Source organism: Oncorhynchus nerka, linkage group LG7 (assembly GCF_034236695.1).
Source record: "Oncorhynchus nerka isolate Pitt River linkage group LG7, Oner_Uvic_2.0, whole genome shotgun sequence".
In the NCBI taxonomy this organism is placed as follows: domain Eukaryota; kingdom Metazoa; phylum Chordata; class Actinopteri; order Salmoniformes; family Salmonidae; genus Oncorhynchus; species Oncorhynchus nerka.
In genome coordinates, this window is record NC_088402.1 from 32,692,587 (window position 1) to 32,714,459 (window position 21,873).

General features: G+C 44.0%; 2 protein-coding genes across 4 annotated transcripts in view; one reads left to right on the forward strand and one right to left on the reverse strand.

Moving 5' to 3' along the window:
* The window catches only part of LOC115131477 (collagen alpha-1(XXII) chain-like), a 70,353-nt gene extending 67,298 nt beyond the window's left edge, over window positions 1-3,055 (forward strand). For all 3 annotated transcript variants that reach the window (XM_065020439.1, XM_065020440.1, XM_065020441.1), the window contains one exon: window positions 74-3,055. In XM_065020439.1, coding sequence (XP_064876511.1) covers window positions 74-267 — 194 coding nt within the window. In that variant the 3' untranslated portion in view covers window positions 268-3,055. The remainder of the gene's footprint in view (window positions 1-73) is intronic.
* An 889-nt stretch (window positions 3,056-3,944) lies between these two features.
* The window catches only part of LOC115132405 (collagen alpha-1(IX) chain-like), a 37,968-nt gene continuing 20,039 nt past the window's right edge, over window positions 3,945-21,873 (reverse strand). The window contains exons 11-38 of the mRNA XM_065021047.1: window positions 18,255-18,326; window positions 17,973-18,017; window positions 17,830-17,865; window positions 17,648-17,671; window positions 17,450-17,503; window positions 16,926-16,997; window positions 16,494-16,535; window positions 13,783-13,839; window positions 11,860-11,913; window positions 11,651-11,704; window positions 9,249-9,302; window positions 9,097-9,150; window positions 8,877-8,930; window positions 8,734-8,787; window positions 8,473-8,526; window positions 8,298-8,351; window positions 7,857-7,901; window positions 7,678-7,731; window positions 7,504-7,557; window positions 7,131-7,256; window positions 6,972-7,007; window positions 6,822-6,866; window positions 6,688-6,720; window positions 6,383-6,529; window positions 6,187-6,241; window positions 5,891-6,085; window positions 5,187-5,273; window positions 3,945-4,978 (exon numbers count right to left, since the gene is read on the reverse strand). Coding sequence (XP_064877119.1) covers window positions 4,770-4,978; window positions 5,187-5,273; window positions 5,891-6,085; window positions 6,187-6,241; window positions 6,383-6,529; window positions 6,688-6,720; window positions 6,822-6,866; window positions 6,972-7,007; window positions 7,131-7,256; window positions 7,504-7,557; window positions 7,678-7,731; window positions 7,857-7,901; window positions 8,298-8,351; window positions 8,473-8,526; window positions 8,734-8,787; window positions 8,877-8,930; window positions 9,097-9,150; window positions 9,249-9,302; window positions 11,651-11,704; window positions 11,860-11,913; window positions 13,783-13,839; window positions 16,494-16,535; window positions 16,926-16,997; window positions 17,450-17,503; window positions 17,648-17,671; window positions 17,830-17,865; window positions 17,973-18,017; window positions 18,255-18,326 — 1,920 coding nt within the window. The 3' untranslated portion in view covers window positions 3,945-4,769. The remainder of the gene's footprint in view (window positions 4,979-5,186; window positions 5,274-5,890; window positions 6,086-6,186; window positions 6,242-6,382; window positions 6,530-6,687; window positions 6,721-6,821; window positions 6,867-6,971; window positions 7,008-7,130; window positions 7,257-7,503; window positions 7,558-7,677; window positions 7,732-7,856; window positions 7,902-8,297; window positions 8,352-8,472; window positions 8,527-8,733; window positions 8,788-8,876; window positions 8,931-9,096; window positions 9,151-9,248; window positions 9,303-11,650; window positions 11,705-11,859; window positions 11,914-13,782; window positions 13,840-16,493; window positions 16,536-16,925; window positions 16,998-17,449; window positions 17,504-17,647; window positions 17,672-17,829; window positions 17,866-17,972; window positions 18,018-18,254; window positions 18,327-21,873) is intronic.

The following is a 21,873-nucleotide window of genomic DNA, read 5'->3' on the forward strand; positions in this document are numbered from 1 at the left end:
TTTGAACTTCCTAAGAAAGCAGCAGTTGCTTCATTGTGACTCTTTGCCATTCACTTGCCATTCCACCCCCCAGGACCAGCAGGTATGCCAGGCTATGGTAAGGACGGGCAGCCCGGGGCGGCTGGAGCTCAGGGAGAACCAGGGAACCCTGGTCCCCATGGCCAGGCAGGCCCCAGTGGACCCCCAGGGCAGTGTGACCCCTCCCAGTGTGCCTACTATGCCAGCCTGGGAGCACGACCCCACACCAAGAACGTCAAGGGGAATTAAAGAGACAGAAACACACAGAAGGTGCGTCCGATATGGCAACATCTAAAGGGAATAGGATGCCATGTCGGACGCAGCCAGAGAGCTACAGGACCCTACCCAAGTCCAGATATTTATGAACTGGGATGTGTCAGGATGAACCAAGAACTTTTCTTTCTATTACGATGTTTCTTCTCGGTGTGGAGGGATCTCGAGAGAAGGGGGGGGGGGGGGGGGGGTTGAGGGGCGTCTAATATTTGGTAATGTCATCATCAAGAATTACACAACTTGTTCAATTTAGACGGACTGCCGTTGTTCTTATCCGGCTCGAAGGACCATGTAAAAGACCACCGACTACAGTCATGCTTACTGGGCTATGATGTGGCAGCACGGAACCAGGCCTGGGTCCAAATAGTATTTGTTTTCACTTGTTTGAACTTGCCTCACACAATGGAACCTATGGAATAGTCCCCAAATGTGCAAACCCGGCCTATCAGCACTTTAGGCAGGCTCAATCAAACGCTCACAACTATTTCAAAGAAAACGAAAACTATCGGTACCCGGGTCTGGTACAAGATGGAGCCCCAGTTACAGAACGGCCATTTAACTGACTCCAAATGATGCCTTAATAGTGTTGTCAGTCTCCCAGCGTACACAGTCGTCAGCCTGGAATGGGTTTAGCATTAGATTTAATGTCAGCCCATTTGTCAGTGTCCACAACATTGATCCAGAGATAGGCATCTCCTCTGGAGTCAACTGCTAATTATCCAGTCAACGATTTTATCTACTTTGTTTTTATTGATGGGAAGGAAGATTAGCCTTGGGGGGGGGACTAAGGCACAATCTAAAATAACAATACTGAATTTCATGGAAGGATCTTTAATGAGCATGTGGATGGAGGTGAAAAACTTCATGCTTTGTTTTGTTTTTCCTTGCCTGTACGCTTATGATAGTGCAATTGTCTTGAATAATGACAGCCAGGCCACCAGTACTGGTCAGGGTGAATACTGAGCTCTTAGAGTATCTTACTAGAATGTCCACCTTATTACAAACTAAGATACTGTGTCAATAACAAAAACATTTGTGACAGCTTTAATTGTCTATTTGTATGATGTTCATTGTTCCTCCAAAGGGAATCCAACCTCATGAATGCATGTAAGGCTGTCAAGTAGACAAAACCCATAAGACTCTTTCAAAATGAAATGTAAAACTTTAAAAGGAAAACTACATTTCCCCGTTCGTTTCTCAATAAGTGTCTCTGGTGATTCCACAGTCAGGCTGTAAACAGTCTGGAGAGAGAAGGTACTAAAATCACAGCCTTTGTTCCAGTCGTTCCTCAAAAGTTACTTGCTTCCTGGTTTCACGCCACGTTCTCTTCCTCCTGCTTATTAGTCTGTCGGGGACACTGACTCAAATAAAGACATTGTTTTAACTAATAAGTGCTTGACAAAATGAGTTCGTTCTTCCCTGTGTTGTATATTCTGATTGGTAAGGTCAGTGAGTATTCTGTCTGAAGGATGTTCCTCACTCAACCCCCATCGGACCAATTATACCTTCTCTAAAACTCACAAGACTGATCGAGCGAGAGAGAGTCAGTAAAAAAATACAATAGATAGCCCACTGCTCACTCTAGGGGAATTATTTTGGCTTGAAAAAGGCGAAGAAATGTAACACATCAACGTTGAGGTTCCGAAATGTTAATCAGGTCACCAATGAAGTCAAATAGATATATTGTCTTTTAGTCTTTACTTATGGATGTGAGCCTGGATCCAGCATTTATTTCTAGAACACCCACAGTGTTCCAGAACACAAGCCAACACCAAGTGTTCCAGAACACAAGCCAACACCCACAGTGTTCCAGAACACAAGCCAACACCAAGTGTTCCAGAACACAAGGCAACACCCACAGTGTTCCAGAATACAAGCCAACACCAACAGTGTTCCTGAACACAAGCCAACACCCACAGTGTTCCAGAACACAAGCCAACACCCACAGTGTTCCAGAACACAAGCCAACACCAACAGTGTTCCAGAACCCAGGCCATCACCCAGTGTTCCAGAACGCAGGCCAACACCCACAGTGAAAGCACTGCTTGGCCTACACCCACAGTAAAAGCACTGCTTGGCCAACTGCACCTCAGGTCATTTCATTGAAGGACATCCAAAGAGCTCTCCTGAATATTTATAGCTAAACATATGTTGCGTATTGTACTGCAGCCTATCAAACTATGCCTCATGATCCATAGCAGTCAAAGAGACTGATGCACTCTTCAATGACTTGCATACACTTTACCACCACATCACAGTGGAGATGTGTGGACTTGGTTTTGAATTAGGTGTCAGAATGACACAGGAACTATACTACAGTAACATAATGGTTTTGTAATTGGAAAATGCTTTTTAGCCCATTGAAATGAACCTCAGAATGTCGTCTGTTTTGATTCCACTGCTCCGCATAGCAACTATTGCAGAAGGTTCTAGTTTTATAATTATTTGCTTGGCTTGTTTCTTAATTTCATATACATTTGTGATTATTCAAAACAACCAACTGTATGCAATTGATTGATGTTTTTTGTGCATTATACCGTTACATGATTTCCAGTTTGAAGTACCTGTAGCCTACCATATGTGAAATGTTACAAATGGTTTCACAGTGGTGACCCTTACCTGTTTATCCTAACAAACTGGTGCTAAAACATCCTTCATTACTGGCTGGTATATTTGTAAGTATTGGAAAGGTATATTATGTACTGTATCATGTTGAAATAAATACCGGAACAGATCCCTTTTTATAGAAAAGGTATTTCCTTTCCTTTGTGAGTACTGTCATCTTCCTGTGTGCAGGTATGAATTTCATTCTCAATTGTTACGTTTCCTACTTTACCAGTAAACCCTGCAGGCACTTGACCATGCCTTCTATTGAATGTCAATAGCAACTTCTACAGACCCATTAAAATGAACAGAAATCACTCAGTTTGACATTTTCTCCCAGTATCATTTGCATAGCAAGCACGATTGGCCCTTCTGTAAAATATCTAACCAGTTTGTATTGCTTATTAGAATTTCAATTTTGCTGAAATGATCCATTGTGGAACTTTTGCATGTTAGTATTTTATGGACAATCTACTATTCTATGGGATACCAGTAGATCCATGATTAGACCTATGAAGACAAATAGATGCTGTTGAGGAAGGGAGAAGGGGGTTAAAGAGGAGGGGGAGGGGGGAGGATGGGGAGGCTAGTTCCAGCCTGCAGCAGCCCATTCTCCTGGTTACAGCCAACAGCCAGCCTTATAAAGGTCATATTGACTCAATAAATTAATCTCTGGTGTATAGACTCAGAGAATGGGATGTTGACTCTCCTCTCTCAGTAACTAGGCAACAGTGGACCAGACGACCCTGCGACGTCTGTAACAAAGACTGACCAAACTGGTCTCTTGGTGGTCTTGGTCCGTCCCCTGGCTGCAACAGCTTCAACAGACAGAACTCTCTATGGTAACCGTGATGCCACAAAACAGCTCTCAAATGATAAAGTCTTGAAGCTGTATAGCATGTTGGTATTCTGTGAATGCCTGTTATACCCGGATCGAAGGACCAACATAAAACATGGACTAATGGTTTGTTCTAAAATGGTAAAGGTAAAGCTAGCTGTATTTACATTCATAAAAACAACTCACCGGTTTAACATGAAATATTTCCCAGACTAATCAGTTTATTACATTGTTAGAAAACAAAACAGGGAAAAACATATACTGTATTACATAGATTATCCTATGATCAAATGACTGAATGAAAACATGAACTACCAATATCGGTTTATGGCTCGTGACAGTAGTAGACTTCTTCTGTCATTGTTTATTGATCAACATTGAAAATGAATGATTCCAAAGCAAAGTTTGCAGTTTTGTTATTTGTGAAAGGCTGAGCTTCGTACTGTACATTGTGCTGGAGAGGACATTTTTGATGACAAGGAATTAAACAGTACATGCATAGAAGAAAAAGGCACAGTATTTACCTTTGTATTACTTGAAAACCAACATAGTGCCCTGTTTGTCTGCCCAACATACAGTATGTCTGTTGAGTGAGAGAGTAAAGCTTGAAGCTGTGGATATACATTGAACAGCATGAATTGAACAATATGGTCATTTTATAAGTTTGTCTAGTTTTGTATTGGTCTTTGGGGCAGCTCTTGGGCCATGATGGGCCACTCGTCAGCTGAAAGGCTAGCTTCAAATCAATAGCAGCTGTCTTAGAAAGCACAACAGATCATCAGATAAGCTCTCTCTACAAAAAAACGATGCATCAGTCTAAAAGATTAAGCTTGAAAAGTATCTATACAGTGTTCCAAATTACATTTGCCTTGTCTCTGTTTCCCGTTGTGTTTTTCTTTGGTTCTGTGGTGCGATGATAGAGACGTAAAGACTCCCATGTATTACCCCTCCTGAACTGGGTACCTCATGTCTCTCTTGCTGCTGCTAGAGATGGAATGTGTTCCTGCAATGTGTTCTGAGCTCCTGTTTGTGTTTCTCACGGCCCCTTCCTGTAGCTGGAGGATTTCTTCCCCCCATTCATCATGTAGAGAGGTGGGGGCCTGCCTATACAGTCTGAGGGGTCACAATAGCCTGGGGCTCCTGTAGCTCCCCTGGGACCAGAGGCACCTGGGCTACCATTAACACCGTCTTTACCGGGAGGTCCATCTTTACCGTCCTTCCCAATGCCAGGGCTGCCAGCCACACCTGAGAGAGAGACAAAGGATTAGGGACGAAAACAGGTACTGAACAACATCCACTCATGTCAATGTGTGACCGACTGGGTTCGCACCCAGGTCTCTTGAGCTACACCAGACTGTGTTAGCCTGCTGAGATAAAGCCTTCGCATAAACTTGAAGAGCTAAAGTCTTCAGGTCTTTAGGCAAGAAAAGAATGGAGTGAGGGGTGGTGTTACCTTGTGGGCCTGGTTCGCCTGGACTTCCTGGGGTTCCAACTCCCTTTTCTCCCTTATGTCCAGTATCCCCCTTTACACCAGTGTCACCTACAGAGAAGAGGAAGACATTTCCTTTCACATGTTTTACATTGACTGTCTGAAATGGGCTATTATCCCCACAGGAGGTGTCTGTATGCCTGTGCCTGCGTGTGTGTGTGTGTGTGTGTGTGTGTGTGTGTGTGTGTGTGTGTGTGTGTGTGTGTGTGTGTGTGTGTGTGTGTGTGTGCGGGTGCGGGTGCGTGTGTGAACAACAGGGATGCAATTAAAGGGATTTGGCAGAGAGGGCTTTAAGTGCTGTGTTGTCTGATTCAGTCCTGGATGTGCAAGCTCTTTCAGAGCACTAAGCTACAGTACTGTGGACACAATGGACCTGGTCGGCCAGACAATGCTGTATTTCTCTAAAAGGTTTAATTAAGAAATACATTGCATCCGTTAGTAAAGGCTGTAGACCGTCTATAGAAATACACTATAATGGACAAATAGAAGGCCATTATACCAGCGTGCCAGCGTGAGTCTATACTTTTCTAGTTGTAGTTTCTATGTTCTCCACTGTACACAATGAAATGGGCATTTGCAAAATGGTCCAAGTATTCCATTTGAATGATCAGTTCTTTATACATTTCACCTTTTATCTAGTAAGTTATTGATGCATGATTCCCCATTACCTTGTTTTCCAGGTGTACCTGGTAACCCAAAGTATCCATGTGGTCCCTTCATTCCCATCAGTCCTCTGGGGCCTGCATCTCCTACAGTCCCTGCTGGGCCCGGGGGACCTGGAGGGCCCGGCAGTCCTGCCATTCCAGGGGCCCCGATCGCTGCTGGTTTCTTCAGTACCTCCTTCTTAAACTCTGCCAAGTGTTCTAGTTGGAGATGGAGATGTCCATTTGACAAAGCACCCTACTGTACATGGCAGACTGCCTTGAGCTACAAATGTTACAGTGTGTACACAATCTTCACGTACCTTCAACAATTGCTGAGCATAGTTCGCGAAGTTTGATATCACTCACTTTAGGACCCTATTGGATTTGAAAGTGGAAAAAGTATATGAATTAACACTCGAACATTTATATGTCACTCCATTCCAAAAAGTATTCCAGAGGATTATTTAATACTTGTGTTGTACAGTCTTCGTTCACTTCATGGAAGAAGGTACTTACAGGTAGGCCCCTAGGCCCAGGTGATCCAGTTAACCCTCTCTCTCCCTCCAGTCCATTGGTTCCCTGGGGACCGGTCAAACCTTCATGACCTGGCTGCCCTGGTCTACCATCTTCCCCGGTATATCCCTTCATGCCCTTCTCTCCAACCTAGAGGCGAGTGGACAATGCAACATGACTTCAATGTTAACTGTATACCATAACGGATTCAATTATTCCACCCACCCATCAATCAATCAATCAATCAATCAATCAATCAATCAATCAATCAACCAGTCAATCAATTGATTTGTAACATTGTTCTGTACCTCTCCTTTGATTCCAGGAACACCAGGAGGACCCTATAGAAGCAACAATTGATTGAATAAGGACCATTGTAGTTATTACAAATACTGGGGAATACTAAAGCTAGATCAAATGTATCTCTCAGTAGAACATATACCTGGTCTCCCTTGACTCCAGAATCACCTATAAGACCTGGATCACCCTGTGGACAGCAGTAAGATTGTCAATACAGATACTATATCTTGCAAACGCATACTGTATCATCATTGACATGATATATGGTATTGACGTGAATCCATAGACTTACTTCACTTCCCTTTGGGCCAACGGGACCAATAGGACCCTAGGAACAAGAAATTAGAGGCACAGGAAATTAGAAGGCACAGGAGATTAGAAGTCATTCAAACCCCTTCATTTACAAATGGACAACTATTACCAAAACAGTAAGCTACACATCAGAACTTACCTGGTCTCCCTTATATCCAGTGTGACCTTTCAGTCCTTTTTCACCAGTGTGACCTTTGTCCCCTTTGTCACCCTGGATGCCTGTATCACCTGTGACCCCCACTGGTCCCTGCTTTCCTGTCTCACCCTGAGGAGAGTGATGCAGGATAAATGAAATGTTACTAAACATACTCTGGTGTATCTGTCTGGTGGGTTTATGTGAGGTTAGCTATCAGCTCATTGTTACCGTCAGATAGGGGTTGTTATTGAAGAGCAGTATGCTTGACAATCCTAGTTTAATATATGAATAAGAAATTACTACTGGCATGTATATTTAATAACCAATTATTATAAGAAGTTGAACTATAATCAAATGTTACATATGGTCAACTTACAGAAGCTCCTTTGTCTCCTGGTTGTCCATCTTCTCCTGCTGGTCCAGTTGCCCCCTAAACAACCACGACAGTCTTATTAAGCATCTTCAGCACAGTCAGTAGAATATGGATCCACAGTCATGGCTAGCAGAGTTGAGTGATCGTAAACCCTGAAGTGTGAAATTTGATACTCACTGTCTTCCCAGGAATTCCGATTGGTCCTACTGGTCCATCATCTCCTGTATCGCCCTGTACAAAAAACATACTATTTTACAATAGACAAACACAAGGAATGAAACTGTACCCAAGACAGGCCTGCACCCACACAGTCACAGGCAGACACACAGTCACACACACACACACACATACTTCACCTTGGCACCTCCAGCTCCAACTAGCCCCTGTTTTCCTGGTAACCCCTAGAGAAACGACACAGGATATCCTCAGAATACCGTACAGTATATTGTTATTTTTGAAAGCACCACGACATTAGAGATAGACTACTTCCTTGTTGTGTTGTTGATTCTGTTTTCCCTGCCATGTCCCCTGACCTGTATAACCTTTCATCCAGACAGGCTATGATGGGAAGGTTGTGGTTTTATTGGATTTTCCTTCCACTTGGCTGTTTGCTTCTAAATGATTTATTCATCTGGTCTGCGGTATGGTTTGACTGGGAGATAACCTCTCTATTGATTTTCACAGCTTTTGCTTTCTTTTAAATACCAGCAAAACCTTGTAAGGTCATATAATCTACAACGATGTTTGTAAATGAGTAATATTCCAAGACAAATGTCCCAGATTAATATTATACTCACTGGAATTCCGACGATACCCCTGACTCCAACAGTCCCGGGAACGCCAGCCTGTCCCTGTTGGAAAGATGACAGGGATGTTTATAGGATAAACGATTGATTTCTTGACAGATCTTGTAAGACTGTATACATTCTCTTTATTTAAACTATATGTACAGTAGTCAAAGTGTAGACTAACTTTAGCTCCATCCACTCCAGGGAGTCCATCCATGCCATCTTCCCCAGGAGTACCCTGTAATCACAGTTCATCATTGATCACAACAACAACAACAACACCACCACTCCGCATCATAATCACACTCATAAGAGATAAGATGTTGCAAAATGTTAATTATTCATGGAAATCTAACTATACAACTAACAATACAAAATGATCTCATGTGCATCTGATAACTTATTGGTAAGGTCATTGTTTATGTTGTATTGTTTGTTTACTCACAGTATCTCCCTTTGCTCCAACAGGCCCCTGATCCCCTTGAGGACCGATCGCTCCCTAAGAAAACACACATGCAAGGAACCATGAAACAATTTAAGGCAAACAAAAAGAAAAACCTCTAGAGGTAGAAGAGAGGAAACACTCACATCATCACCTTTATCTCCCTCCAGACCCTGACGTCCACGACTGCCCTCCACACCCTAAAAGGAGACAAGTGGTCAGTCACTACAGTACATAACGGCAGACATTTTGGAAAACACTCTTCAGCCCTAGGTGATGTCAACCACCGTCTGTCCTTCAGTCCGCCTATCGACATTGAAAATGGCAGTTATAATTGACTGAGTTAATGAAATGAGTCGTGCTTACAGGAGATCCCGGTGGTCCAGTGGGTCCTGGGATGCCGTTGAAACCAGGGGGACCCTGAGTGGAGCAGACAACACAGATGGTGAATTGAAGACTTTAAACACTTGAATAAAACGTCAATAAGACGTGCAGTAAATATGGTTTTAAACCCTTACCCTGTCTCCTTTCTCTCCAAGAGTACCCGGAAAACCAATTGGACCTCTTTGTCCCTGGAATGTATTACAGACGTTAAAAGGAATTATATTTCATATGATTCACAGTGATGCGCAGCAAACACATTCATCAGTTATAAATGGCTGGTTGTATGAGCAATTTCCACTTGAAGCAGAAATCCTATGTACCATCTTTGAATGCGCAAGATACACATTTTGCGCTGAAGGCAGAAATCCTATGTAACATGTCGGTATGCTCATTATCTATGTTCAGCTTGGAACAGAAAAACAGAAGTATATAAGTGACAAAGCAAGAGACTTTGGGATTTTCATTATCAGACAGTGAGGTAGAATAGATCAATAGATCATATATGTGTTGGTACAGTTGAAGTTGGAAGTTTACATACACCTTAGCCAAATACATATAAACTCAGTTTTTCACAATTCCTGACATTAAATCTGTAACGGCTCTCGTGGTTTGAAGAAGGACACCAAGGTGCAGCGTGGTAGGTGTTCATGATTTTTAATAAACTGAACACCGCAACAAAATAACAAAGTAGAAAAAACGAAAGTGCACAGTTCTGTCAGGCAACAAAACAGCTAAACAGAAGATAACTCTCCACAAAACCCAAACGGAAAATCACAACTTATATATGATCCCCAATCAGAGACAACGATAGACAGCTGCCTCTGATTGGGAACCACACGAGGCAAAACAACATCAATAGAAATAGATTCCCCTACCCGAGTCACACCCTGACCTAACCAAACATAGAGAATAAATAAGGATCTCTAAGGTCAGGGCGTGACAAAATCCTAGTAAAAAACTCCCTGTCTTAGGCCAGTTAGGATCACCACTTTATTTTAAGAATGTGAAATGTCAGAATAATAGTAGAGAATTATTTATTTCAGCTTTTATTTATTTCATCACATTACCAGTGGGTCAGAAGTTTACATACACTCAATTAGTATTTGAAAGCATTGCCTTTAAACGGTTTATCTTGGGTGAAACATTTCAGGTAGCCTTCCACAAGCTTCCCACAGTAAGTTGGATGAATTTTGGCCCATTCCTCCTGACAGAGCTGGTGTAACTGAATCAGGTTTGTAGGCCTCCTTGCTCATCCACACTTTTTCAGTTCTGCCCACAAATGTTCTATTGGATGAGGTCAGGGCTTTGTGATGGCCACTCCAATACCTTGATTTTGTTGTCCTTAAGCCATTTTGCCACAACTTTGGGAGTATGCTTGGGGTCATTGTCCATTTAGAAGACCCATTTGCGACCAAGCTTTAACTTCCTGACTGATGTCTTGAGATGTTGCTTCAATATATCCCCATAATGTTCCTACCTCATGATGCCATCTATTTTGTGAAGTGCACCAGTCCCTCCTGCAGCAAAGCACACCCACAACATGATGCTGCCACCCCTGTGCTTCACGGTTGGGATGGTGTTCTTCGCCTTGCAAGCATCCCCCTTTTTCCTCCAAACATAACGATGGTCATTATGGCCAAACAGTTCTATTTTTGTTTCATCAGACCAGAGGACATTTCTCCAAAATGTACGATATTTGTCCCCATGTGCAGTTGCAAATCGTAGTCTGGCTTTTTTTATGGCGGTTTTGGGGGCAGTGGCTTCTTCCTTGCTGAGCTGCCTTTCAGGTTATGTTGATATAGGACCTGTTTTACTGTGGATATAGATCATTTTGTACCTGTTTCCTCCAGCATCTTCACAAGGTCTTTTGCTGTTGTTCTGGGATTGATTTGCACTTTTCGCACCAAAGTACGTTAATCTCTAGGAGACAGAACACGTCTCCTTCCTGAGCTGTATGACGGCTGCATGGTCCCATGGTGTTTATACGTGCATACTATTGTTTATTCAGATGAACGTGGTACCTTCAGGCATTTGGAAATTGCTTCCAAGGATTAACCAGACTTGTGGAGGTGTACAAATGTTTTTCTGAGGTCTTGGCTGATTTCTTTTGATTTTCTCATGATGTCAAGCAAAGAGGCACTGGGTTTGAAGGTAGGCCTTGAAATACATCCACAAGTACACCTCCAAATGACTCAAATTATGTCAATTAGCCTATCAGAAGCTTCTAAAGCCATGACATAATTTCCTGAAATTTCCCGAGCTGTTTAAAGGCACAGTCAACATAGTTTATGTACATTTCTGACCCACTGGAATTATGATACAGTGAATTATAAATTAAATAATCTGCCTGTAAACAATTGTTGGAAAAATGACTTGTGTCATGCACAAAGTAGATGTCCTAACCGACTTGCCAAAACTATAGTTTGTTGACAAGAAATGTGTGGAGTGGTTAAAAAACGAGTTTTAATGACTCCAAACTTAGTGTATGTAAACTTCCGACTTCAACTGTATAGTCCAGAGCAAGTACGGTTCTTACATCATCTCCCATCTTGCCTGTTAGGCCCTGCACCCCAGATGGTCCTGGCTCACCCTGTGGATTAGCAACATAGGAAAAGCACAAATACTCACATGTAGCGATTTGTATGCTTGCATAATCATCCTAACCACCCAATGTACTGTACTTTTAAGCACATTGTCAAACATCAACCTTCTTCACTAAACATGAGAATCGATTGCTTGTCAAACCTTTTGTCCAGCTTCCCCTGCAGCTCCATCATCACCTGGTAATCCCTTGTGCCCCTAGAGAAGACATAGCAACCCAGTTTAGACTGAATGTCAACAAACTACTATCAGACGCTCTTACCATTGGTAGTTCACACTCCTAAAATGTAAAGCGCTTTGAGCATCTGGAAAAGCCCTACAGTACATCAATCCATTAAATTATTAGATACTGGTATCTGAGAGAAAACCAGTGACCACAATGGTGTAAATGATGATAAGGGCTCTGTTGCTCAAAGCCAGGTACAGGGCCTTGCAAAAGTATTCATCCCCCTTGGCATTTTTCCTATTTTGTTGTATTACAACCTGTAATTTAAACTGATTTTTATTTGGATTTCATGTAATGGACATGCACAAAATAGTCCAAATTGGTGAAGTGAGATGAAAAAAAAAACGTATTTCAAAAACGAAACAAAAAACAACTGAAAAGTGGTGCATGCCCCCTTTGCTATGAATCCCCTAAATAAGATATGGTGCAACCAATTACCTCCAGAAGTCACATAATTAGTTAAATAAAATCCACCCGTGTGCAATCTAAGTGTCACATGATCTCAGTATATATTCACCTGTTCTGAAAGGCCCCAGAGTCTGCAACACCACTAAGCAAGGGGCAGCACCAAGTAAGCTACACCATGAAGATAAAGGACCTCTCCAAACAGGTCAGGGGCAAAGTTGTGGAGAAGTACAGATCAGGGTTGGGTTATGAAACATATCAGAAACGTTGAACATCCCACGGAACGTCATTCATGATTAAAAAAAATGGAAAGAATATGGCACCACAACAAACCTGCCAAGAGAGGGCCACCAGACCAAGCAAGGAGGGCATTAATCAAAGAGGCAACAAAGAGACCAAAGATAGCCCTGAAGGAGCTACAAAGCTCCACAGCAGAGATTGGAGTATCTGTCCATAGGACCACTTGAAGTCGTCCACACCACAGATATGGGCTTTACAGAAGAATGGCCAGAAAAACCCCATTGCTTATAGAAAAAAACAAGCAACCACATTCGGTGTTCGCCAAAAGGCATGTGGGAGACTCCCCAAACATATGAAAGAAGGTACTCTGGTCAGATGAGACTAAAATTGAGCTTTTTGGCCGTCATGGAAAACGCTATGTCTGGCGCAAACCCAACACCTCTCATCACCCCGAGAATACCATCCCCACAGTGAAGCATGGGGGTGGCAGCATCATGGTGTGGGGATGTTTTCATCGGCAGGGACTGGGAAACTGGTCAGAATTGAAGGAATGATGGATGGTGCTAAATACAGGGACATTCTTGAGGGAAACCTGTTTCAGTCTTCCAGAGATTTGAGACTGGGACGGATGTTCACCTTCCAGCAGGACAATGACCCTAAGCCTACTGCTAAAGAAACTCTCGAGTGGTTTAAGGGGTATTTAAATGTATTGAAATGGCCTAAGCAAAGCTCAGACCTCAATCCAATTGAGAATCGGTGGTATGACTTAAAGATTGCTGTACAGCAGCGGAACCCATCCAACTTGAAGGAGCTGGAGCAGTTTTGCCTTGAAGAATAGGCAAAAACCCCAGTGGCTAGATGTGCAAGCTTAAGGACACATACCCCAAGAGACTTGCAGCTGTAATTGCTCCAAAAGGTGGCTCTACAAATGATTGACTTTGGGGGGGGGGGGGATAGTTATGCATGCTCAAGTTTCAGCTTTTTTTTGGTCTTATTTCTTGTTTGTTTCACAATTAAAAATATTTTGCATCTTTAAAGTGTTAGGCATGTTGTGTAAATCAAATGATACAACCCCCCCAAAAATCTATTTAAATTCCAGGTTGTAAGGCAACAAAATAGGAAAAATGCCAAGGGGGTGAATACTTTCACAAGCCACTGTATGTACTCACTCAGTATCTGTCATTAAGATTCCTCACCTTTATCCCTGGTAGCCCTGGGCTTCCCTGTGGTCCAGCTGGACAGGCAGCAGGGCACTGCAAACAGACAGACACAGACATTACATTATCACTACACCTGCAAGGGGCTCACCTCCTATTCGATAGCTACTAACCGAAGAACACCTAAGCTACCAATTTTCCACATGCAGGTTTGTCAGAATTAAATGACAGCAACAACAACAGTTTATAAAAGACGTGTGAATTAAGCTGAAGTGTAGTTATTGCAGCAACATTAGGCTCTGAAGCACTTAGTCCAGGGCTCTCCAACCCTGTCCCCGGAGAGCTACCGTCCTGTAGGTTTCCACTCCAACTCTACACTAGCACACCTGATTATAATAATTAGCTGGTTGATTAAACTGAGCCAAGTTAGTTATAAATGGGGGTTGGGGCAAAAACTTACAGAAGGGTAGCTCACCAGGAACAGGGTTGGAGACCCCTGACCTAGCAGACCCTGTGAAAGATGGTTTCCCCTGTGAAAGATCGTTTAACTCTGTGAAAGATGGTTTAACCCTGTGAAAGATGGTTTAACCCTGTGAAAAATTGTTTATTTTTTCATTTATCTTTTATTTCACCTTTATTTAACCAGGTAGGCCAGTTGAGAATAAGTTCTAATTTACAACTGCGACCTGGCCAAGATAAAGCAAAGCAGTGGGACAAAAACAACAACACAGAGTTACACATGAGATAAACAAACGTACAGTCAATAACACAATGGAAACATCTGTATACAGTGTGTGCAAATGAAGTAAGGAGGAAAGGCAATAAATATGCCAATAGTGGCGACGTTATTACAATTTAGCAATTAACAATGGAGTGATAGACGTGCAGATGATGTGCAAGTAGAAATACTGGTGTGCAAAAGATCAGAAAAACAAAAACAAATATGGGGATGAGGTAGGTAGTTAGTTGGATGGATGTGCTATTTACAGATCGGCTGTGTACAGCTGCAGCGATCGGTAAGCTGCTCTGACAGCTGATGCTTAAAGTTAGCGAGGGAGATATAAGTCTCCAACTTCAGTGATTTTTGCAATTCGTTCCAGTCATTGGCAGCAGAGAACTGGAAGGAGACCTAGCAAAGATTTATAGATGACCTGGAGCGAGTGGGTTTGGCGATGAATATGTAGCGAGGACCAGCCAACGAGAGCATACAGGTCGCAGTGGTGGGTGGTATATGGGGCTTTGGTGACAAAGCGGATGGCACTGTGAAAGACTGCATCCTATTTGCTGAGTAGAGTGTTGGAGGCTATTTTGTAAATGACATCACCGAAGTCAAGGATCGGTAGGATAGTCAGTTTTACGAGGGTATGTTTGGCAGCATGAGTGAAGGAGGCTTTGTTTTGCGAAATAGGAAGCCGATTCTAGATTTAATTTTGGATTGGAGATGCTTAATATGAGTCTGGAAGGAGAGTTTACAGTCTAGCCAGACACCTAGGTATTTGTAGTTGTCCACATATTCTAAGTCAGAACCGTCCAGAGTAGTGATGCTAGTCAGGCGGGCAGGTGCGGGCAGAGATCGGTTGAAGTGCATGCATTTGGTTTTACTAGCATTTAAGAGCAGTTGGAGGCCACGGAAAGAGTGTTGTATGGCATTGAAGCTCGTTTAGAGGTTTGTTAACACAGTGGCCAGATGTATACAGCATGGTGTCGTCTGCGTAGAGGTGGATCAAAGCATCACACACAGAAAGAGTGACATCATTGATATGTACAGAGAAAAGAGCCGGCCTGTGAATTGAACCTTGTGGCACTCCCATAGAGAAAGTCAGAGGTCCGGACAACAGGCCCTCCGATTTGACACACTGAACTCTATCTGCGAAGTAATTGGTGAACCAGGCTGAGGCAGTCATTAGAGAAACCAAGGCTGTTGAGTCTGCCGATAAGAATACAGTGATTGACAGAGTCGAAAGCCTTGGCCAGGTGGATGAAGACGACTGAACAGTACTGTCTTTTATCGATGGCGGTTATGATATTGTTTAGGACCTTGAGCGTGGCTGATGTGCACCCATGACCAGCTCGGAAACCGGATTTCATAGTGGATAAGGTACGGTGGGATCCAAAATGGTCGGTGATCTGTTTGTTCACTTGGCTTTCAAAGACTTTAGAAAGGCAGGGCAGGATGGATATAGGTCTATAACAGTTTGGGTCTAGAGTGTCTCCCCCTTTGAAGAGGGCCGCTTTCCAATCTTTAGGAATCTCAGTGAAAGATAGTTTAACCCTCTGAAAGATGATTTACAGTAACCCTGTGAAAGATGGTTTAACCATGTGAAAGATGATTTACAGTAACCCTGTGCAAGTTGGTTTAACCATGTGAAAGATGATTTACAGTAACCCTGTGCAAGTTGGTTTAACCATGAGAAAGATGATTTACAATAACCCTGTGCAAGATGGTTTAACCATGTGAAAGATGATTTACAGTAACCCTGTGCAAGTTGGTTTAACCATGTGAAAGATGATTTACAGTAACCCTGTGCAAGTTGGTTTAACCATGTGAAAGATGATTTACAGTAACCCTGTGCAAGTTGGTTTAACCATGTGAAAGATGATTTACAATAACCCTGTGCAAGATGTTTTAACCATGTGAAAGATGATTTACAGTAACCCTGTGCAAGATGTTTTAACCATGTGAAAGATCATTCACAGTAACCCTGTGCAAGATGTTTTAACCATGTGAAAGATGGTAAAAAGAGACTCACATCTTCCCCACTCCCCTCAGCTTTGCCAGCCCCAGGTGGTCCCTAAAACACAGCAGAGTGAGTGACAGAGGTAAAACAGCACATATCTCTATGGAGTGACGTCTCAAACAGAGTGTAGATGTCCACAGACAGTTACAGCAAAGATCTCCAGTGTTCGAGGCTGTGCAATCAGTGTCAAGTCATGCAGGAGTGATACTGATTATCACTCTACATCAGGGTTAAGACGTCAGTATAATATTTGGAGAGATCTCTTATGACAATATGGATTAATAAAAAGACTTAGGTTAATGGGAAAGACCAAAGAGACAAAGCTACATCTGAAACCTCAACAGATAGAAACATAGGTCAGACTCAATTCACATGATGATACAGATGTTGAATTCAATTATTTCAGGTTAGAGCCATATGTAAGAGGTTAGCATCAGTACTTACCACAGGTCCAGGTGGTCCTGGTAGACCAGCGGGACCAGGGAGACCCAGACCCCCTCTAGGCCCAGGGGCACCCTGATAACAATAGATCATTGCATTTAGAGCTCAAACACCTGAAATGTCCTTCTAGTATTTCAGACTTCTGAAAAGTCTCATATATATTAGTAACAAAATTGTCCAGAGGATATACTATAAAGGACCAATGAATCAGTACAGAAGGCAGCACATTATGCTAAAATGTTTATTCTATTCTACCGAGCCATTTACTTTATGTTCATATTCTTATAATTTCTTATTTCTTATTGTCAAATCCTGTACATATTGTATTGTTGTATTGTCAAATCCTGTACATATTGTATTGTTGTATTGTCAAATCCTGTACATATTGTATTGTTGTATTGTCAAATCCTGTACATATGACTAAGAAAACTTGAACATATCCTGTATGTTTTTACTGCTGGATGTGTTATTGTTAACCAGTCATATACTGTAGTTATGTAGGATGTGATCCTTATTTGAACACTGACCTCAGGCCCAATGTTCCCCTCGTCTCCTGGAGTTCCTGCTTTCCCAGGTGGGCCCTGTAGGGAGCGACATACACAAGTTATACAATTATTCTATAGCCCCTAAGTAGGGCTGGATTAAACTACTGTATGCTGTCTTAATGCCATTTAGAACATGGGGTGAAGTTTCTCTAAAGATGTTGAAGAGTTTGTAGTACATACGGGAGGCCCAGCTGTCTTAGGTCCCTGGGAAATGAGAGAAAACGCTATCAGACAAATCATATTATTTAGCTATAGAAATGAAGTGGTCTGACATGTTCCATGGCTTCATGGCTATACATGTCAGCAAAATGTTTCCATTAATATCTGACGATCTAAAGATGACAAAGATAGTGGATACTTACGGGAGAGCCTGCTGGCCCAGGAAAACCTTGAAGTCCCTGTTATTAGACACAGAGCAGTCAGATATGAGTTAACATTGTCCCTGCTGTTACAGTTATTAGGAAGACAGTTTCTTTAGTAGGTTCTGGTAAGAAAAAAAACTCACTCTCTCACCCACAGGTCCTCTTGGGCCCATTGAACCATGTATTCCCTTCATTAAAAAGAGAAGAAATCCTTGATTCACACACAATCTACAAACTAAAACATTCTCTCGCCACCAGCTTGAATTCTAATAATATCAGTTGAGTGGTGGATAGCTGCTGTTAACGGTTCAATGAATAAGGTGATAGAGAACAACCCTGTCTTGCTCAACAAGACAAAATAGAGGATGGGTGAGTAACAAGAGGTGTGTGTTGGGTGTGGTACAGTAGGAGGTAGTGATGCTTACATCAGCTCCTGGTAGGCCAGGCATGCCTCTGTGTCCAGGAAGACCGATCTCCCCCTGTTCCCCTTTGGCCCCCTGAGAAACAGACACAACCGGCATATGAGTTACAGACACAACCGACAGCTGAGTTAGACACAACAGACAGCCTAGTAACAGATAGAACACACAGCCTAGTAACAGATACAACACACAGCCTAGTTACAGATAGAATACACAGCCTAGCAACAGACACAACAGACAGCTTAGTAACAGATACAACACACAGCCTAGTAACAGACACAACAGACAGCCTAGTAACAGATACAACACACAACCTAGTAACAGATACAACACACAGCCTAGTAACAGACACAACAGACAGCTGAGTAACAGATTTAACTGACAGCCTAGTTACAGATACAACAGACAACCTAGTAACAGATAGAATACACAGCCTAGCAACAGACACAACAGACAGCTTAGTAACAGATACAACACACAGCCTAGTAACAGACACAACAGACAGCCTAGTAACAGATACAACACACAGCCTAGTAACAGACACAACAGACAGCTGAGTAACAGATTTAACTGACAGCCTAGTAACAGATACAACACACAGCCTAGTAACAGATACAACACACAGCCTAGTAACATACACAACAGACAGCCTAGTAACAGATACAACACACAACCTAGTAACAGATAGAATACACAGCCTAGCAAAAGACACAACAGACAGCTTAGTAACAGATACAACACACAGCCTAGTAACATACACAACAGACAGCCTAGTAACAGATACAACACACAACCTAGTAACAGATACAACACACAGCCTAGTAACAGACACAACAGACAGCTGAGTAACATATTTAACTGACAGCCTAGTAACAGATACAACACACAGCCTCGTAACAGATACAACAGACAGCTGAGTAACAGATTTAACTGACAGCCTAGTAACAGGTACAACACACAGCCTAGTAACAGACACAACAGACAGCTGAGTAACATATTTAACTGACAGCCTAGTAACAGATACAACACACAGCCTAGTAACAGATACAACACACACCCATCCTCGGACGGGGCCACAGTGTCTCCTGACCCCTCCTGTCTCAGCCTCCAGTATTTATGCAGCAGTAGTTTATGTGTCGGGGGGCTAGGGTCAGTTTGTTATATCTGGAGTACTTCTCCTGTCCTATTCGGTGTCCTGTGTGAATTTAAGTGTGCTCGCTCTAATTCTCTCTTTCTCTCTTTCTTTCTCTCTCTCGGAGAACCTGAGCCCTAGGACCATGCCTCAGGAATACCTGACATGATGACTCCTTGCTGTCCCCAGTCCACCTGGCCGTGCTGCTGCTCCAGTTTCAACTGTTCTGCCTTATTATAATTGGATCATGCTGGTCATTTATTTATTATGAACATTTGAACATCTTGGCCATGTTCTGTTATAATCTTCACCCGGCACAGCCAGAAGAGGACTGGCCACCTCACATAGACTGGTTCCTCTCTAGGTTTCTTCCTAGGTTTTGGCCTTTCTGTCATGGGTCCGGCCGAGGGTGTTTCCCCTTCCCGGGCGGGTGGTCCTCGGCGGTCGTCGTCACCGGCCTATTAGCTGCCACTGATTGTTTTTTCCTCCCCCTCCTTGTATGTTTAGTGGTAGCACCTGTTCATGTTTAATTACTTTGTCTTTATTAGACAGCCGGCCCGCCTGGTTGTTGTGCGGGATTATTTTTATGTAACCTTCGGCTCTGTTGTAGAGGTACGTGTTAGTGCCTGGTTGTGATTTTTCCAGTGTACATTTTTGATTCCCTGTGGTTGGGAACGTAACTTTTGTGAGCACCCTGTGGTGCGTTGGTGCTATTAAAAGACGCACAGCATTGAACTCTGTCTCCTGCATTTGACTTCACACCCACGACACCCGGAGCATTACAGAATCCCGCACCTATCAAATTGAATGGAGTCAGCAGGAGCAGCAGCCAACCCTCCCCATCGATGGAGGAACGGGTTCTCCACCACACCACCGTCCTCCATCGGATCGGATCCGCGATGGATCAAGTGATGGAGAGAATGGACAGATGGGAGAGGAGTGGTCTCCTCTCTCCACCTTCGGCACCCACGGTTCCGGACTCTCCATCTCCCGACTCCAGCACCCTCCGTCTGACGCTACCGAGGGCTTATGATGGAGCGGCGGCGGGTTGCCAGGGGTTTCTGCTTCAGCTGGAGCTATACCTGGCCACCATCAGACCTACTCCCTCAGGAGCAGAGAGGGTGAGTGTCCTCATCTCCTGCCTCACGGGTCGTGCTCTGGAGTGGGCGAACGCAGTCTGGAATGGCCCAGACTCAGCGCGGGAGCACTACACAGAGTTTTCTCGCCGCTTCCGTGCCGTGTTTGATCACCCTCTAGACGGCCGAGCGGTGGGAGAACGACTATTTCATCTCAGGCAGGAGAGGAGGAGCGCCCAGGATTACGCGCTGGAGTTCCGGACCTTGGCAGCCGGATCTGGGTGGAACGACAGTGCCCTTATGGACCACTACAGGTGTAGTCTCCGAGAGGACGTCCGCCGGGAGTTAGCGTGTCGGGACACCACTCTGTCACGCAAGGTGCTTGGTAGACTGCTGGAGCATGATCTATAAGTCAAGGCTGAGAAATGCGTGTTCTCTAAACGAGCCCTCTCTTTTCTGGGATATCGCATTTCCACCTCGGGGGTAGTGATGGAGGGTGACCGCATTAGGGCCGTGCGTAATTGGCCGACTCCGACCACGGTAAAGGAGGTGCAGCGGTTTTTGGGTTTTGCCAACTACTACCGGAGGTTTATCCGGGGTTTTGGCCAGATAGCGGCTCCCATTACCTCACTGCTGAAGGGGGGCCCGGTGCGGTTGCAGTGGTCAGCAGAGGCGGACGGAGCATTCAATAAGTTGAAGGCGCTGTTCACTGATGCGCCCGTGTTGGCGCATCCGGACCCCTCTCTAGTATTCATAGTGGAGGTGGACGCGTCTGAGGCTGGGGTGGGTGCCGTGCTATCACAGCGCTCGGGTACGCCACCAAAACTCCGCCCCTGCGCTTTCTTCTCAAGGAAGCTCAGCCCAGCGGAGCGTAACTATGATGTGGGGGACCGGGAGTTGCTAGCGGTGGTCAGGGCTCTGAAGGTGTGGAGACACTGGCTTGAGGGGGCTAAGCACCCCTTTCTCATCTGGACCGACCACCAGAATCTGGAGTATATTCGGGCAGCTAGGAGACTTAACCCACGTCAGGCAAGGTGGGCCATATTCTTCACCCGGTTCCGGTTTACTTTGTCTTATAGACCGGGCTCCCAGAACGTGAAGGCTGACGCACTGTCCCGCCTTTACGACACGGAGGATGGGTCCACCGAACCTACTCCCATCCTTCCCGCCTCAAAGCTGGTAGCCCCAGTGGTATGGGAGGTAGACTCGGACATCGAGCGGGCGTTACGGGCTGAACCCGCGCCTCCTCAGTGTCCAGCAGGGCGAAGGTACGTGCCGCTTGGTGTTCGGGACAAACTGATTCGGTGGGCTCACGTCCTACCCTCCTCGGGTCACCCTGGGGTGACGAGGACAGTGGGGAGCCTTCAGGGGAGGTATTGGTGGCCTACGTTGGCTAAGGACGTTAAGGGTTATG